General features: G+C 52.1%; 8 protein-coding genes across 8 annotated transcripts; 5 read left to right on the top strand and 3 right to left on the bottom strand.

The window, feature by feature from the left end:
- Positions 1–325: 325 nt before the first annotated feature.
- Positions 326–3001, bottom strand: AYL99_08093 (hypothetical protein; the record flags this gene model as incomplete). The annotated part of the gene is made up of 2 exons (XM_018839601.1): positions 326–2768; positions 2826–3001. The coding sequence occupies 2 exons, from the start codon at positions 2999–3001 to the stop codon at positions 326–328; spliced, it is 2619 nt and encodes an 872-aa protein (XP_018690722.1).
- A 1240-nt stretch (positions 3002–4241) lies between these two features.
- Positions 4242–6293, top strand: AYL99_08094 (hypothetical protein; the record flags this gene model as incomplete). Its single annotated transcript, XM_018839602.1, has 11 exons — positions 4242–4304; positions 4372–4399; positions 4454–4515; positions 4568–4758; positions 4830–5258; positions 5315–5366; positions 5424–5433; positions 5486–5755; positions 5811–5924; positions 5980–6085; positions 6146–6293. The coding sequence occupies 11 exons, from the start codon at positions 4242–4244 to the stop codon at positions 6291–6293; spliced, it is 1473 nt and encodes a 490-aa protein (XP_018690723.1).
- Positions 6294–6855: 562 nt separating this feature from the next.
- Positions 6856–7749, top strand: AYL99_08095 (hypothetical protein; the record flags this gene model as incomplete). Its single annotated transcript, XM_018839603.1, has 1 exon — positions 6856–7749. One exon carries the CDS (start codon positions 6856–6858, stop codon positions 7747–7749), a length of 894 nt encoding a protein of 297 aa, XP_018690724.1.
- Positions 7750–7861: 112 nt separating this feature from the next.
- AYL99_08096 (nucleoside-diphosphate-sugar epimerase) lies at positions 7862–8842 on the bottom strand (the record flags this gene model as incomplete). Its single annotated transcript, XM_018839604.1, has 1 exon — positions 7862–8842. The coding sequence occupies one exon, from the start codon at positions 8840–8842 to the stop codon at positions 7862–7864; it is 981 nt and encodes a 326-aa protein (XP_018690725.1).
- A 568-nt stretch (positions 8843–9410) lies between these two features.
- AYL99_08097 (hypothetical protein) lies at positions 9411–10470 on the top strand (the record flags this gene model as incomplete). Its single annotated transcript, XM_018839605.1, has 2 exons — positions 9411–9475; positions 9528–10470. 2 exons carry the CDS (start codon positions 9411–9413, stop codon positions 10468–10470), a joined length of 1008 nt encoding a protein of 335 aa, XP_018690726.1.
- A 309-nt stretch (positions 10471–10779) lies between these two features.
- AYL99_08098 (hypothetical protein) lies at positions 10780–12948 on the top strand (the record flags this gene model as incomplete). The annotated part of the gene is made up of 4 exons (XM_018839606.1): positions 10780–10859; positions 10925–10998; positions 11057–12311; positions 12381–12948. The coding sequence occupies 4 exons, from the start codon at positions 10780–10782 to the stop codon at positions 12946–12948; spliced, it is 1977 nt and encodes a 658-aa protein (XP_018690727.1).
- Positions 12949–13019: 71 nt separating this feature from the next.
- Positions 13020–14271, bottom strand: AYL99_08099 (hypothetical protein; the record flags this gene model as incomplete). Its single annotated transcript, XM_018839607.1, has 4 exons — positions 13020–13130; positions 13188–13427; positions 13477–14101; positions 14231–14271. The coding sequence occupies 4 exons, from the start codon at positions 14269–14271 to the stop codon at positions 13020–13022; spliced, it is 1017 nt and encodes a 338-aa protein (XP_018690728.1).
- Positions 14272–15162: 891 nt separating this feature from the next.
- AYL99_08100 (hypothetical protein) lies at positions 15163–16275 on the top strand (the record flags this gene model as incomplete). The annotated part of the gene is made up of 1 exon (XM_018839608.1): positions 15163–16275. One exon carries the CDS (start codon positions 15163–15165, stop codon positions 16273–16275), a length of 1113 nt encoding a protein of 370 aa, XP_018690729.1.
- Between the last annotated feature and the right edge of the window lie 1660 nt (positions 16276–17935).

Raw genomic sequence — 17935 nt, forward strand, 5'->3', positions numbered from 1 at the left:
CAGTCAGCTGGCTACGCTAGTTTTGGCTTGATGATTGAATCTTGACATGAGGAAGAGAGACAAACGCCGGGCGTGTTCTTCTCTACATGAGCGGATCTGGTCGGAATCTTGATCTCTGGGATACCTCTCCTGCTCACTTTCTGTAATTGCACAAACACAATCCAAATATCCCGAAAACCCCCTTGGCGCCCAAGCTTCGTGTGAACATGTCAACAGCTGATAGTTGCCTGGATTTTACGCCACTATTAACACAGAGACAAGTCGAGTCTTTCCCCTTCACAAACAAATGTCCACCCAGCGATTTAGTTGCCCAAACAATTGTCGTTCAATATGACTCCTCGAGTTCCGTGCTCCAAGCCGATTCACTGCCCTCCACCCTCACAACGCCCGAATGCGCGTTCTCATCCGACATCTCTCTGAATCTCTCCTGTGCATGTCGGTACTGAGACATCTGATATCCGGTGTGATTATTCTTTGCTGGCGGCGGTGCCATCTGCCCTGAGAAGGCTGTCGCTCCTGCACCAGAGCCAGCAGCTGTAACCGGTCTCTTCTGTCCATTTGCATTATAGCTCGTGCCGAGCGCATTGGCCATGGTGTTCTGGGCATGCGCCTTCGAGGAGTAGTAAGGGTCCCGGAGGTCTCGTTCAGGTTCCATATCTGAGCCATCGGAATATGTTTCCCAGTTCTCACTACCACTAGCCGTAGTGCCTGTCGTCATGTTTGACGAGGTATTGGAAGTTTGGCGAGAGACAATTGAAGGTGGAGCCGAAGGGTTATGCCGTATGCTCTGACTATGGCTATGTATGGAATTTGACGATGAATGTGAAGGCTGATGTTGATGCTGATGCGGAAGATGAGGTTGGTAAAATGGGTCAGCTTGATGAGATGGTAGCGGTGCGTACTGGGAGTGTTGCTGTCGGTCACGATTCAAGAGCGATGCAGACATGTATGACATTCTCTCGTGATCATCGTATACGTCTTCAGGGCTCATGGGCCGCACGTAGCGACTGCTTTCATTCGAACCTGAAGAGATAGTGCTTGCCGGTCTATTGGAAGAGGGTGGTGGTGGTGGATGATTAGCCATGGCCGGAGCTGCTGTGAGTCCTGGCGGTGGCACAAAGAGATCTCTCATCTTTGGTGGAGGTGCTCGTGGTGGTCCCATAGTCCTGGCATTTTGGGCGTAGTTTTGTTGTGGTTCTGCTTGCATGTTATAGGATCCCGGTTGAGCAACTGCCCTCCGCTCTGGCGAGTTCTTCAGATTTCCCAGTGGCACACGGGCCGGTATTTTGGAGGGAGACTTAGCTTGAGATGAAGATACGGTGGTGGTATTCACTGAAGCTGGCGCCGCCTGTTGTCTGAGTGTTCCAGGCCTGCTGGTGGTAGGAGTCTTTGCTGTTGTTCGCGGTGCTGGTGCTTTCATCACGCTCGCCGGCCTTGGAGGTTGGGCAGATTTTGCGGTGCTGGGCGCTGCTTTTGAAGCCGTAGCAGGTGCGGGAGTCTTTGATCTTGGAGGTAGACCATTTGGCGTCTTCGATCTAGGTGGCGGTGCTTTGACATCAGCTTCTTCGATCTCGTCTAGCATCCGTTCACCCTGGACCAAGAACGGCCGACCATATTCATCCTCGTACTTCTCCAGCACCTTGATCAAATCGGCTATGACCTTGGGCAGCTCCTTTGCAATCCTCTTCCTCATCTTTTCTTCCCTTAGCAACTTTCCAGGGTCACGTTTCTCTCCCTTTTGAGGTTTCAGCATGAGGCGTGAGGCGTCGTTGGCAGATGCGGCCAATGCTTCCCGGTCGGCTATCAGAGACTTGTACCTCTCGACCATAGCCAGGATGGGTGCGCGCTGTTCTTTCAGCGTCATGAGTCTCTCGATTTCGGCTTCGTGGGCTGAGAGCAGCGCATCGCTGTAGACATCGGAGAAAGCTGGCGTGAAATCGAGCATCTCTTCTTCGGAAAAGTACAGAGCATCCCAAAGTTCCTGCAATCTGACGCGGGCATCCTCGACGAATAAATGCAGATTCTGTCGCTTGAGCTCATTGAGTCTCGCAAGCTCGTCCTCAAATTCATTGATGGTTCTGAGTCCGCAGCCTCGGTTGGCAGCCAGAAATGCCTTCCGATCCGGTTCCTCGATCCCAAGCCGGTCCCACAATGTCTCGATACTCTTCTTTATCTCGCTCAATCGCTTCTCCCTGCCCTTCTTCTCCTCAAGAAGTTTGTCGCGACGGCTCTTCAGCCGATCAAGGTCGGCTTGGTGTAGACCTAGCTGCTCAGGAGAGTCGCGATAATGCTGGACGATCAAGGAGTCTGTCTGTGCCTGGGGGATGCCGAGCTCCGACCACAGTCTGACAATTTCTTCCGAGGTCTGTTGCACAATGACAACTCTTTTGTTATATTCATCGTATACTCTGGTGAATTCCTCATCCAGGGTGGTGACGTAGGAGGGCGAGAGGTCGAAGTTGGGAGGACAGCTGTTCGAGGAGGTCGGGGGTAGCCGAATCTTGACAAAGGAAGACTCGAGGTGCGACGAGTATGATTCGAGAGCTTGCACCAGTTTCTTGACTTGTTCGAAACGCTCGCGGTGTAATCTACTGACAACATTGTATTTCTCTTTGAGGTCGCGTAGACAGTCAATCAGGGGAAAGGTAACTCGCAGCCCCGTGGTGTCCAGGTCGTATCCTCTGTCCTTTTCATCGTCGAGCGACTGTTCCATCTGTTTGATCGTTTTGATGATGTTCTGAGCTTCCTCGGTCATGGCATTCTTCTCCCTGGTGGTAGCATCAGTACATGTCTGCATTTCAGAGCTCTAGAGGGATCGTGCATACGAGTTGACAAGCCGAAGCTGGTTGTGCAGAGCCTCAGACAAAGCTGCAAAAAGCTCTGTTTCTCTTGACTCGCGCTCATTTCGAGGAACGCCGATCTCGTCGAATATGGCGTGTAGCTGGCCGATGATCGTGTTGACTTGGGTGGTGAGGTAGCTGGTGTCCATTGAAGGAGGCATGCTTGCGACTCAGGCTCGTGGCCGAGCAGCTTTGGGGGATCGTTCTCGATGCTGGTAGCTGATATTATCGACCAGATGGTTGCATTGCACAGATGCAAAGAATACGAAGGAGCATGCACTATGGAGAACGAAGGATGGTCAACAGGTGGTCGTGGCGTGCTACCGAATCAGGTTGAAGGTGTGGACAATGCCATCATCCCGAAAGATCTCGTTGTGTTGATGCGCGATTGTTGACAGAGCAACCACACGCACCACGAGGCTTGGCGGCAAACGAGGAGGCCCCCTTCTCACGTGACTTACGCCGCTTTCAAAACCCGCGCCCTTCGACTCACCTACGGTTCACTTCCCTCCTCGATTATCATTTCTACTTCTACACCCGACGAGGTGTCAGGGCCGCTTCCTGATCAGCTCACGGAGCTAGATCCCTCAGTCACATTTCTTGTTGACCTGAGCTGGGTGAAGCAGTGTCAATGAACAAGAATGGTAAGCAGGTGACATATGAATTGACTACGAAGAGAGTGTAACTATAGAAGGGGCAAAGGAGCGTAGCTATACAGTTGTGAGGCCTCCCTGACCAAGAACTCGGAGATCTGTTGATATGGTCCATTCCATGATATCAATAATCGTTCACTTGCTTTTCTGGTCGTCACGTGACTCAACTTGCGTCTCAGCCTGCTCGGAAGACTTTCCCTTTGGGCAATCCTGTCCTTGGGTCATAATATGCAGGCTGTTTCTAACACTGCTCTGGAGAAGTATTTCCCGTGAACGCCGAGTAACTTGATTACTGCAAGCATCTTAAAGGGCTTTGTGGTAGTGGGGAGATCCTGTCAACGCTCGGCTACATTGTAAGTATGAAGGCCTACATTATGCTCGATCTACTCCCAGACGGCTCCGGACAGACCCAGCATTGGTTCGTGATAGTCCAAATCCCTGGACACCGGGGCCACAATAAACCGCAGCGCCGTGGCCTCTCCGCAAAATCCATAATTCCCCGCAATCCGGGCCATGAATTCGCCGGACATATTGCAGGTACCGTACAGTTTTAATGCACACGTGGGCATCATCTTAGAGCGGACGTTGAGCGGTGATCCTCCACAACTCGAGGGAGGCGGCGAGGGAAGAGGCTTGTGCCCTTGGGTATATAATATTCCTAGGGTTTCGTCGCTCGCATCACCCTTGCTCCACTTTTACACTTTCTGGCTATCTTTTCGAAAGGGTTCGACGAGGAGATAGATCAGATATGGGTCTCGACAAGTATACTTTTGGTGTGGCCCTTTTCGCCAGCCTGGGCACATTTCTCTACGTGAGCGAAAATACCATAGCATGAGATTTCTGCTGGACTCTGAGCTAACAAGATGCGTTCTGGTCAGGGATATGACACGGGCATTGTGACCACCAGTTGGTGCCAACGAAATCTCTGGTGACAAGAAAGATCGCTGATCACACAAACAGCCATTGCCCACCCAAGTTGGGTGGAATATATGCACCATCCAAATCCCGCTCTTGTGGGAGCTGTATGTACATCTGACCGCGCCAGGAGAAGCCACCTGTTAACAAGGATGCCAGGTCGGCGCGATCTACATTGGTGGGGAAGCCGTGGGCTCGCTCATTCAGATCGCCATTGCAGACAGGCTCGGTCGTTTACGTTTCATGCAATTGCTCTGTGTGATTGTGACCGCTGGGTGTATCATTCAAACAGCTGCGGTTAATATGGGCATGCTGCTTGCGGGGCGCATTCTCACGGGCATCGCTGTTGGGTGAGCATAAGATCTATCCCCGACTTGTGGTGCCAGACTCAGTGACTGACCATGACTTTTCAAATCATCAGCTCGCTTGCGGCGACTGTGCCTGTCTATCTATCTGAGATTAGTGACCCCAGGCATCGTGGCTTGATAGGTGGTCTCTCTGGAGTCAACCTGTCATGCGGGATCATGGTGTCAAATTGGGTTGGCTTTGCCTGCAATTATGCTCCTTATGGCCAGCTCCAGTGGCGGCTGCCCCTCGGCCTCCAGATCCCTTGGGGAGTCGTCATGTTCATTGGCCTGGCTACCTTCATGCCAAACTCGCCACGCCATCTCCTCCAGAAAGGCAAGGTCGAAGAAGCCCGCACGGCTTTCGTCAAGATCCGTCGAGATCTCCAGTCACACGAGGTGCAGCAAGAGTTTGCCTTGATGACATCCCAGATTGCATTCGAACACGAGCAACGAAGCCCGTCTTTGCTGAGTGCATTCAAGCGCTACCGTCACCGGGTACTCGTGTAGGCAGCCTTCTCCCACAAACTGTGTCTTTCGATTAGCTAATTGGATTGCCCAGGTCCATCTCGGTCCAAGTCCTAACGGCAATCACGGGTGTAAATGTGATTCAGGTCAGTACGCTCTGTTTCTCATAACCTCGAAGATGCGTGCTAATGTATCCAACACAGTACTACCAAAGTAAATTGTGACAGTCTGCAGTTTCAAGCAAGTTAACTAACGATCTTCACAGCGACACTCTACAAATCCTTGGGTATCGAGAGCAAAACAATCCTTGCGTTGACAGCTGTTTGGGGCACGTGCGCCTTTCTATCCAGTGCCCTTTCCATTCCATTCCTTCCCGATCGCATAGGAAGGCGGAAGATGCTACTCGCCGGTGTTCTCTGGGTGGCCATCACCGAGATCTATGCTGCAGTCATGCAACGTGAATTTCAAAACACAGATAATCGAGTCGGCAAAGGATTTGCAATTCTCGGCATCTACGTCTTCACCGTTGGTTACTGTAAGCGATGCCATATGATCAATCAGCTACCTGGGCTCCGTTAACACTCTGGCAGACAGCTTGATTAATCCTGTGACCTGGCTTTACGGAGCAGAGGTACTTCCCGTGGCACTCCGAAACAAGTTCATGGGTTTTGCAGCATTCGCACACTACGCCGTCAATGTCGGAAGTATGTAATCTCATCCGTCGTTCCATGCTTGTTGCGCTGATCAGTCATTCGTTAGTCACCGAAGCAGGGCCCAGTGCCTTTCAGAATATTCACGAGAACTACTACTATGTGTTCGTCGGCTGTTGTGCTGTATACTTTTTTATCATCTACTTTTATTATCCGTAGGCGTCCCTTGTGCAAGATCGTTGTCAAAGGAGCCAACCTTACTGACACTGATACAGAGAGACTAAACAGAAGACTCTGGAAGAAATCGCTGCTGCTTTTGGCGACGAAGTCGTCGAGGTGGATGTTGCACAGGACACACTCGGTGGCAAAGTAGCCATCGAAGCCAAAGTCACCAACGTTGCGCACATTGAGGACGGATTTTAGGATAAGCAAGTGACCTGGTTACGTGTCTGCTAATTGCGAAAAAAAAGGGATGGCTCTGTGGCATCACTCCTTTGAGTTGGAGTTGCAGACAATCTAGTTGAGATTGGACTGATCAAATAGCACCGTGCATAGTCGAGTTCCTTCAGATCAGCAATGCTACGGCATTCACCATCACGATCATCGAGATTACTCCGTCCTAGACGAGAGTGAGGATCAAATCTGGCTCACGGCAGGGCGAGTTGTGGGGACCCCATGAATCCTAGACAATCCACTTCCGGGGGTTTCCTCTTCCGCCCCTTCATAGTAGCTGTGGAATGATGTGCCGAAAGCACGCAAATGACCGAAATGCTTCGAAGACAAATCCGGAAAATGAACGCTCGGGTCCCATGTACTGGTGGAGACGCGAAGATCGCGGATATAGATACTATGCCGATGAGCCAGGACTGAATGGCTTTTTAACCAAAGGCGCGTGGCCACCTAACCCATTCATTACTTTCAACGTCAAGTCGACGACGGCTACAACTCGGGTCAGCGGATTATTTGAATCGTATTTCATTAAGATATGACAACCAACGGCATCAACGGCTATTCCGCCAAGTTACACAACAACAGAGCCAAATCGATTGTCGACGCGGCATATGCAGGCAAATATGCGATCGCGGCTGTGTGCTGCTATAACCTTGAGGCAGTACTGGCGACCGTGCGAGCAGCTGAGGCCAAGCGATCACCGGCATTGATTCAACTGTTCCCCTGGTCGATCGAGTTCGCAGACGGTCTGCTGCTACACGCGGCGGCCGAGGCGGCAGACAAGGCGTCGGTACCTATTGGAGTTCATATGGATCATGCACAGTCGCCGGACATCATCCGACGCTCAGCCGACTTGGGTGGATACGATGGCATTATGGTCGACATGAGCCACTATGACAAAGAAGAGAACATGCGACTGAGCAGGGAATTGGTCGCGTACTGCAACGCTCGCGGCATCATCACGGAGTGTGAGCCCGGTCGCATCAACGGCGCCGAGGACGGCATCCAAGACACCGAGGGGATGGAGGAGATCTTGACCACGCCTGAACAGGCCGAGGAGTTCGTCGCCCTAGGTATCGACTGGCTGGCTCCAGCATTTGGCAATGTCCATGGTCCCTATGGCCCCAAGGGTCCGCAGCTCGATTTTCCTCGTTTGAAGCGCATTCATGACCAGGTCGGCGACCGCGTCAGACTAGTGCTACACGGCGCTCATGAAGACTACTTCAAAGAGGAGCTGCTTAGGAAGTGCATCTCTTACGGCATGTGCAAAGTCAACGTCAACGGTCCTGTCGCAGCTGCGTGGACGAAGGTCCAGGGCGAATTGACTGGCAAAGTTCCCCTGACCACGGTCATTGAGAAACAAGTCGACGCGATGCAGGCCGTGGTAGAGTATCATATGGATTGGTTGATGTCGACGGGCAAGGCGTAGGGCGGCATAGAAGCGATCTACATTCCAGTTACAAGACAGTGGCTTCTAGATATGCGATTCGAACCATACTATGATTGATTTTGTTTTCTGATGGTGAATCAGCATTGTGCTCCTATTTCGGCGAAGACATAGAAGCCTCCTCTCTCAAAGTCTCCAGGTAATCCTGACAAGATTGTACAAACGACGTATCCTGCTTCATGCCCAGCGAGAGACCTAGACTATTATCGAAGTCGTCGGCCCACGAATACAGGAGGGACTGCATCTCCGGGATGGGCTCTTCCTTGACCAACGCCAGTTTGTCCTTCCCACCAACCTGCTCCAGAGCGTCCAGCATGTCTTGCACCGTGACCGCAAAGCCGGGGACATTGACAGCTCTTCGGTGAGGAGCTAGTGCGTCGCGGGGCAACTTCGTCGCTACAATGACATTGTACACGAGTGTCTTTGGGGAACACATCCAGTGACGCCACGCTCGATCTTTGAGCGGTACTCGGCACTCCAAGCCATTCAGTGGCTCGCGGATGATCCCTGATAGAAAAGCCGACACCGCAGGGCTGGGTTTCCCAGGGCGGATTGAGATGGTGGGAAACCGCAAAGAGAAGCCGTTGATCATGCCACGGCGCGTGAAGTCGTTGATCAAAGTCTCGCAGATGAGCTTCTGGCATCCGTAAGACATCTCGGGCGTCGTATGGGTGGCCTCAGACACGCCCTCTTTGGGCACCGGCGTTCCGTACACCGCTTCGCTCGACGCGTAGATGACTCTCACGCCCGGGCATTTCTTGGCCAGATTCAGCAGCAGCGCGCGCGTCGCGTCGACATTGACACGGTACCCCAGTTCTAAGTCGGCCTCGGCTGCCGAGGACATGACTCCGTGTAGGAGGATGGCTGTGTCGAGATTGTTGGGAATGACACTGCTGGACGATTCGATCAGATCTGTTTTGATCGTCGTCCCGTTCTGGGGATACTTGGCACCACGAGGAATAGATGGTTCGATCACATCGACGAGAGTGAGCTCGACGGACTCGTCGTCTAGCAGCGCCTTGGAGACGATCTGGCCGATGAAGCCAGCTGCTCCTGTAACAAGTATGCGTGGCATCCTGTTCTGTCCTTTCCATGAAAGTAGGTAGATTGGGCAAAAACACAAGTGTGAAAGAGACTGAGCTCGACTCTTTCAGCGCCAAACTCCAGTGCCAACTTGCCCTAGCCCCACAGCCTTGCGTATTTCCTGTCCATGCAAATAAGCCGAGTACTCTCCTGACTTTCTGGCTCCGTGCCACATCATGTGTCACAGAATGTGGATGCCGAAGAACAACAGAGGCATCAAGGGAAGGAAGTTCGCAACGATGATGACCCGGTGGCGATAAGCCGGGTTCAGGAAACCGGCACATTGTTCTGAAAGAGTGTTTGTTTCCAGGGACTACTGAGGAACATTCTCCGCCGGTGCAAAGACCCCCCGGGTAATGAACCGGCCACCTCAAGCCACTCATATTACCCTGTTGTTTGTAGCTTTCGTTCGACGACAGATCCTTGTAAAGCATTTGGGGCTTATATATGGACTATCATCAGTTCATAGAAGCGGAGATTGCGAACTAGTTAAAGACTAGTGAGATTGACTGCATCTTTGGCTAATTTCGCTGCACATAATACCATCTTATCGAAATATCATGGCTACTGTGACTCAAACCGTCACTGAGGCTCCTGCTTCTGTCAGGGTCTTCAGTCCCTTCAAGTCAGTCAAGATTCCATGCCTTGATATTATGGTGCTGACAAATGACTCTCAGGTTGACGACTGAAAAGAAGGGCGACTGGCTCGACGAACTTGAAACCCAGGGCTATACGGTGGTCAAAGGAGCTGTCCCTTCTGATCGCGCCGCCTACTATCAGAAAAAAGCCATCGAATGGCTTCAAACATTCGATCCTAACTTGGACACACAGGATCCTTCGACCTGGAAGCCACAGAATCTGCCTCTCCAAACGGTGAGAAACACATATGAACACTACTCAGTTGTTCATGAGAAGTTCATGTGGGAGGCTCGTCAGGAACCTGGTGTGGTCGAAGCCTTTCAGAAAATCTGGGGGACGGATGAGCTGCTTGTATCTTTCGACGCTCTCAATGTTACTCTTCCCAACCTGAAGAAAGCCCGTGCTCCATGGCCACACGTCGACCAGGCTCCCCGCAAACGAGGACTGCACTGCATTCAAGGCATCATCAATCTCAGCCATGCCGGACCGGAGGATGGTTCGCTCGTGGTTATCTCGGGCTCCTCAAAGCTCACCGAAGAGTTCTTCGACAAGCACACCGATCCTTCCACTTGGGAGTGGAGAGACAATCGTTACTTCGATGAGAAAGATATGGAGTGGTTCTTTGCCCGTGGTTGCAAGGTTACCAAGGTGCTGGCTGAGCCGGGCGACCTCATCCTGTGGGATTCGCGAACAATCCATTGGGGAGGCGAGCCTACAGAGAAGAGTCACACCGTCCGTACTGTCATCTATGCCGCCTACGCTCCAGCTAGGCTGGCATCGCAGGAAGCCATCCTTGAAAAACAGAAAATATTCAGTGCCTGGGGTGCCACAACACATTGGCCGCACGACAATATCAAGCTGCGAGACCTACAAGCGTCGTATCCTGACGGCACGCTCGACTCGCGACATCGATCAGAACCCCTCGAGAAGCCCGAGCTCACCGACAAATTGCTCAAGTTGGCAGGTGTCAAACCATATTAATGTCTAGATAGCACAATTATTCTTGTAAAGCTAGCTGGTGGCTCCAATTTCACTCATTGTGATGAAAAATTTGCCCCGTCAGCCTACTAGCCCATTAGTAGCCCGTAGGTTTTAACTAAACCCACTGGGCGTCTTATGCCTACAGTAATACATCATTAGCTGCTCCTCCCCCATTGCTCACCCCCATTGCCCACCCCCATAACTCTCTCAATTCTAGACCCTCGGGGGCGTACTCCGCACGCACAATAAGCGAATGATGAAGACCTGCTCGAGCTTTCCTTGTGTCGTTCATCCTGTCGCTCGACCGCCATGTCTCCTGAGAACCTAGATGTGGGCGATGATGGGCTTGGGATGCCCCCGAGCAAACGTCCCCGGCTCCTGTCAAAAGCGTATGTGTCTGAACCACTAAGTCCACCTGGATTAATCAAATTACTCACACGAACGCCTGCAAAAGCTGTGAGGCATGCAAGCAGAAGAAGACGAGATGTGATAGCGCTCGGCCATTCTGTGGCACCTGTCGCCGCATGGGTATGGCTGGCAGTATTTACCGTGATTTCATGCATTCAAACTGACCTCTCTTCGTTAGGGAGCCAGTGTGAGTATCGTGAGAAAGGCCAACCAGGCCTGCGACCTGGATATGGAAAGGCAATTGAGCAGCGACTGAGCCTCGTTGAAACCACTATGACCAAGATGAACCAATCGATCCAGGATATTCTCAGTCACATCCGTCCAGAGTTCACCCTCACCGGCACCGCTGATACATCTAATTCGAACGTGGATCCGAACAGCGCTGCCAATCCCTCAGCAACATGGACAGGGCCCGATTCCAGCTCTCAGACATGGCAACAACCTCAGCAGTTGTCGGACATAGCTTCTTTTACAACACTTAGCCCTATGATACGAATGCCTGCTCCAGTGCCTCAATTGCAGGACATGGCACCGGGACTGCCACCTGCTAATGTGATGCAGGAGCTTGTGGAATTGTTCTTCGAACTCATCCATCCATGGATGCCCCTCTTCTGCAAGCTCAATTTCATGACCAACATGTTTGCCCCTGAGCGTCAGGTCCTGCTCCACGCAATAGTGGCAGTGACTTTCCGTTTCTGGAAGAAACCCATTCCGACCCCCAAAGAGAGAGAAGATCTCGTCAAGATCTCGCGCGAGCAGTTATTGCTCAAGACGATTGACGCATGTTCCTTGATCTCGACTCAGGCTCTGGCGCTCATGGCTCTGGATTCCCTTGGCCAAGGTCCGGGCCCAAGAACGTGGAATGCCATGTCGATGCTTGTCGCAGCTTCTCGACATCTGGGGCTTGCGAAGAGTCCTTCGCCGACAACCCCTGAGACAACCACGCCCCTTGTGAGGAACGAGGACGACGACGACGGGGCAGGTGTTTCTAATATTGCGGTAGAGGAAAAGCGGCGGCTCTTCTGGGTTATCTACAGCCTCGATCGTTTCTCCAGCGCGTCGCACGGGCAGCCCGGTGGCATCGACGCAAAGAACATCCGTCTCCCGTACCCGGCGGGTGACGAAGACTGGGGCCAATATATAACCCCCGAATGGTTTCAAGCAGTACCGCAGGCCAAACTTACTCACGCCCACTGCCCTTCCAGCTTGTGGCACCATAATATCGATGTGCTGGCAATGATGGACAGATCTAACCAACTTCTCATCAAGCCGCTGGATCTGACGCTCCCAGCTCACTGCCAGGAGTGGCAGAGTATTTTCCGGCGTCTTGATATCACAATGTCTACCTGGTTCGAGAATCTCCCCAATGAAGTTCGGGAACGACCGGCCACGTTCGATCCCATGTGGATCATGCTCCATGCTACCTTTCAGCTGTATGAGGTCCATTACTCTCGTTTGTGGATGTTTTGTTATGGTTCAAACGCTGACATGACATTGCACAGGATCAACATCAGAATGTATACGGTAGCTGCTTTTCCGTCAGCAACTTCAAATTACCTCCGTCCATCGTCCGCAGCCCGCGTTCGCTGTCGGCAATCCATCAAAGCAGTCACGGCACTCGCGAGCTCCTTACAGCCTGTTGAGCTGGATCAACTCAACCCAATGTTTGCCTTTGTCGTGTGGGTCGCTTCAAGAAGCCTCATAATTCTCTGGACTATGGGTTACGAAACGAACTACGAGTCGATACCACCAGATTTGGAGCCTCTTCTTAGCGTGCTGAGACACATGGCTACTCGATGGCCCTGCGCACAACGATACGCCGACATCATTCAGCTTATTCTAGATACCAAAAACAATCCCGATGGACCCACAGGCATCGATATCTTCAACGACACAAGACGGACTTCGTATGGTCTCCAGAACCTTCTTGGTACCTTTACAGTCCCTCGAACTCAAGAAGTGTTCCTCAATTCCTTTGACTTTCTCGATATGGCGCTTCCTGACTTTAACGATCTTGGTTCGTCGAGGATGAGGATTTTCGGGCCGGAAAGTGTTGGCGATTGGCTCTAAAATCAATATTTGTTCCGAATGTAGAAGTAATGTACTTATTGGCACTTGCCTTATGAGACTTGGTAACTTGGCTAAAGCGTCGCCAGTAAATGCACTTGCTCGGGCACTGTGCTCTTCAATCTACCGGTCTCCAGCGCCGATCGAACATTAGCTATCGTCCACTCTTCCATCTTCGTCTTGGTCTGGTGCAACACACGATTAGCACTTGTTACTCCTAGACATCTCCAGGTATCATGTACCTCAACCGTTGATGTGCCCATATGAGGGAGCAGACAAACATGAGGGTTCGAGACCAAACCAGGGTGAATTTTCGGTTCCTGCTGGTAAACATCGAGACCGACAGAACGAACTTGTCCAGAGTTCAACGCGTCAACGAGCGCGTCTTCGTCCATGACTCCTCCCCTGGCGGTATTAACGATGATGATGCCTTTCTTCATCTTTGCAAACTCTCTGGTGGAGATGATGTTGCGAGTGCTCGGCTGCGAAGATCAAATCAAAAAGAATTCCTTAACTGGACAGAGCACTTACGTTCAGAGGAAGGTTCAAGCTCAGCACATCACTCTTTGCGAGTAGATGGTCAAATCCCACATATTCAGCACCTTCGGCCTGATCGTCACTCAGCTTGTTTCGGTTGTGATAAATCACCTTCATGCCAAACACCTCAGCCTTCTTCTTCAAATTCAAACCGATCCCGCCCAGGCCCAAAATACCCAAGACCTTTGACTGCGGATCGTGTCCCAGCGGTGGAGGTGGAACAGCGCCTAGCCAAGTCCCTTGTCGAATGGCCATGATACCATTATTGAAACCCCGGAGGGTGGCCAGGATCAGAAACATGGCGCAGTCGGCTGTTGCTTCGTCGACTACCTTGGGGCAATTCGACACGAAGATCCCACGCGCAGTGCAGGCCGGAATATCGAGGCTGTCATAGCCAGCGCCCATGTGGGCTATGTACTTGACGCTTTGAGGCAGGGCATCGAGTAATTCTCGGTCCCATTTGCCTGTTTGCGCCATGCTCGTGGGTGCCCGATCACAGATGGCCACAACACCATCGTGCCTGCCGCTCCTCAACTCTTCAAGAAATTCGGCTCGGTTTTTAGCTTGCGAAGATGTCAGATCGGCAATGTTGGAAACCGCATCCCATGCTTCGTAGGCGCTGTCAGGAAATCGCATGAGCATACCAGAAGCAACACATCGGAGTATATAGGTAACGCTTCGAAATCCACTAGGCTAGAAACAAGTACCGACATCCCGAATGCTAGCATTCAATAGGAGGGCAACATACTGGTCAAGCTTCCCCAGCAACAGTGCCTTGGGCTTCTCCATGGTCGAGAGGGTCAAATGCCGAATTACGTTCGATCCCGCAGGCACTCCAAAGTTCTTTCTTCAATCCAGTTAGATTTGTGGCTGCTTGACTCAGAAAGGCGTTCAAGGACGGATTATGGCGGATTTCTTTATCCCATTCAAGCGGTGCCTCTCCCCGTGCCAGATACATACACCAGTTCAAGTACAACGGAGGGTGTGCTCGGGGGGAGGGGTTCTTCTGGCGGAACATCAATGCACCGGTCGTGGCGGGCGAGCTTACCTGCCGCCATCTGACACACACCGGTACCTGAATGACAATCTTACACCCGCAAGAACCTGGAAATATTCTTGAAACGGTGTCTTGATATGTCATAAAACCTGCCTTCTCTAGAAATGTAAGGTATGTTGAGAACGACGGGAGCTGAGAGATAGAGAATGGGGAACAGGTTAGGCTAAGGGTGAAGTAATGTCTATCCTACGCGGACTGGGTAGCGTGTAGCGTGTAGAAACGCAAGGGCATGGATGATGCCGAGAGCAGTAAGAGGGATCGTCGTCAATACGTCTCCTGACCTCTTCATCCTGTTAGCACGATACATAGCTCGCACACACTGTGCAGGTTTCAATGACGAAAGGTCGGCCAGACCAGCCTCAGTAGCCTCAAAGGGGAGAGTCATGGACGCCGCTTTTTGACTGAGACTCCGATTTGATTGGACCAACTTCCACCTCTTGGCCCACCGCGCGCTTCACCGCCTTCCAGCTAATTGTTCGAGGGGCAGCGGCAGAATTGTTTCACCTCAAAACACCAGCCCGCAACGCACCTACACGGCATCGCATCGTCGGGCACAGCTTCATCTTACCTCTCACCTTTCACCCACACTGTCGGCTCTCAGCCCCCGAGACTAACCCGCCTCAATGTCGACCCTCTCAGCTTTGCGCAACTGGGAGGCCGAAAACAATGTCATCACCATCGACCCGTTCCAAAATGCCCTCTACAACCTGCCTAATCCTCCCGCCTACAAGGCCTTGCAAAACGCCGCACCATGGAAGAAAGATCCCAACTATTTTACTCACGTCCGCATATCTGCCCTCGCTCTCCTCAAAATGACGACGCACGCCCGGTCCGGTGGCAGCATCGAAATCATGGGCCTCATGATCGGTTATGTCTCTGGTCGATCTCTCGTCATAACCGATGCCTTCCGCCTGCCGGTCGAGGGGACGGAAACACGAGTCAACGCGCACGCTGACGCCGATGAATACATGGTCAACTTCGGTATTGCGTCCAGAGAAGGAGGAGGTCAGTTGGAAAATGCGGTGGGATGGTACCACTCACATCCGGGCTATGGTTGTTGGCTGTCAGGGATAGATGTTCACACTCAAAAGACACATCAGATGGTCAACGACCCCTTCGTGGCGGTGGTCATTGACCCAGACCGGACCGTCTCCGCTGGCAAAGTCGAAATTGGTGCATTTAGGACATACCCCGATGGCCATGTTCCGCAAGACAAACAATTTACAGACGAAAGCGACGAGTATCAAGCTATTCCTCAGGATAAGATACAAGACTTCGGTGTTCATGCCAATTCTTACTATCCCCTCGACATTACTCACTACAAATCAACTCTCGATACACACCTACTCGGACTCTTGTGGAACAAGTACTGGACATCCACTCTCTCGCAGTCACCGCTGTTTACCAATCGCGACTACACAAACAAGCAGATCGCCGACCATGCAGTCAAGATCAAGGCTGCGGTCAACAAACAGCGGACTGGTGCCAACATGACCCGACGAGGCCAGGAGTTAGCTGGAACGGGGGACAAGAATTTCAAGACTGTGAGGGATGGTTCCATGGAGCAGATTGTTCGAGGCGGCAATAAGATAGCCACAGAAGAGATGGCTGGCCTTTTAGCACATGAGGTCAAGCAAAAATTGTTCTGGGGAGTGGTGCAGGAAGCCAGCGAAAAGGCAGCTCAGCAATCCGCCTATTCGATAACAGAAGTTCCTCTGGCAAGCAACGGCGGTTGACAAGCATGGGTGCTCCGTCTGCCAGGAATCGACGGCAGTGGCACTTCAGACCGTGACAGTTAAAGCTCGTGATGCAGCTTGCCAACAACACGGTGGAAACGTCTCTGAAAACCTGTTGGCCCACTCTACACATAGCTGAGCTGATGTTCTTGAATCTTGGGTCGCGTACAATGGCAGCGGGCACCGGCCACTCCGGGTGGAAGATGGATCAAGGTGATGACAAGCTGACGAGATGATGACCAGAGACAGGACGGCTTGTGGGAGCTGTGGAGATGAAGTGGCCTGACAGAACATAACAGGTCTCCCTGTACGCCATTGGCTTCCATAATGCCTTCCATCGAAGCTCAAACTCAGAATATGCTCCTGGTGACCCCATGGGGAAGCCGAAAGAATGGGCACAGCTCCAGTCAGTCTCGATGGAGCTTGTTATGTCCTCCAAAGAACCCTCCAGTCAGCCATGACATTGCGGGAGGGCCATTCCAAGTCTCCTTGGTCCCGGAGTGTTATTCTTAATACATAATAATACTCACAAATAGCATCCATATATGGCATGAAAAGTCGCTCCCGCAACAACAATTTTTGATTCTCGGTGCCACGGCTTTTCCACTCTGAAGTGAGGTTGAGGGTGAGACTCTGCTCGTTCTTCTGCCGTCTGGAAATGCTCGTCCAAGCGATTTCCAAGTCGTTTCCGAGATTCACCTTCGCTGGGGCTCTCCATCTCTTCCGTCTCGCGTTTCTGCCCACCCCCCCTTTTTCTTGCGAGCTGATCCAGCCGAAACCATCGCCGAAATGGTCGGATTTGCCGACTTCCCTGGGGCACATTCGGCAATCCCTTGCTGACGCTGTGTTCACTCAAGACCCGTGCAAAAGGGGAGATGACAAACTCGCTGTCATCGGGCCAGCTGTACCTCGTATGCCTCGTACTCCGTACGGGGTTTCCAATAGTGCTCCCCATGGAACCTGGGGGCTGGAACAAGCAAGAAGCAGGGCTGGCAGCAAATTGGGCTCCGGCAAATCGTTTTCCACGGCTCCTCGCCTCATTCTCAAAGCCCCTGGCTCATCTAGACGAGGCTCCTGCATCGTTGGCATGAGTCCGTTCTCGTCGTGTCAGGATTCACGACCCCCCTTCGTGGAGACGTCCCAAGACATATTAACGCAGTTCTCGGTTCAAGGTATGGTGTCCTTGACACAGTTAGCCCAACTCCAGAAGGCCTCGGTGGACCATCAGCACTGAATCGCTCCCGTTCCAAGCTAAACCCTCCTCGCAGAGCGGAGCCCCTGACAGATGGAAAAGAAGTCCTAGGTCGGATCTCGGAATCTCCCGCTCATCTCCAACTTTTGGGAAATCGACTTTCTCACGGTCTCGACCCGGTAGCACGCCCCATGGTCTTGCGGAGCATCCCGAAATACGCTGCGTGTTCCGCGGCAACCTCCTCCCAACTCCGCTCCATGGTGGAAAGGGTGAAGCAAAAAGAAAGCAAGAGGCAGCTAGTTGTACGACTGTCGACAGAACCACCAAAGGTCGTAAAGCAGAGCGACTGTAGTAACCCTTCCTGGTTGTATGCTTGCTTCCGTTCCGTCGTTGTCCAAGCTCTCATCGACGAGAAGACATTAATGAGTCCGTTCTGGCACTAGAGTCATGCACCCCAGAATTTCTAAG

The sequence above is a fragment of the Fonsecaea erecta genome (assembly GCF_001651985.1).
Source record: "Fonsecaea erecta strain CBS 125763 chromosome Unknown Scaff7, whole genome shotgun sequence".
In the NCBI taxonomy this organism is placed as follows: Eukaryota; Fungi; Ascomycota; class Eurotiomycetes; order Chaetothyriales; family Herpotrichiellaceae; genus Fonsecaea; species Fonsecaea erecta.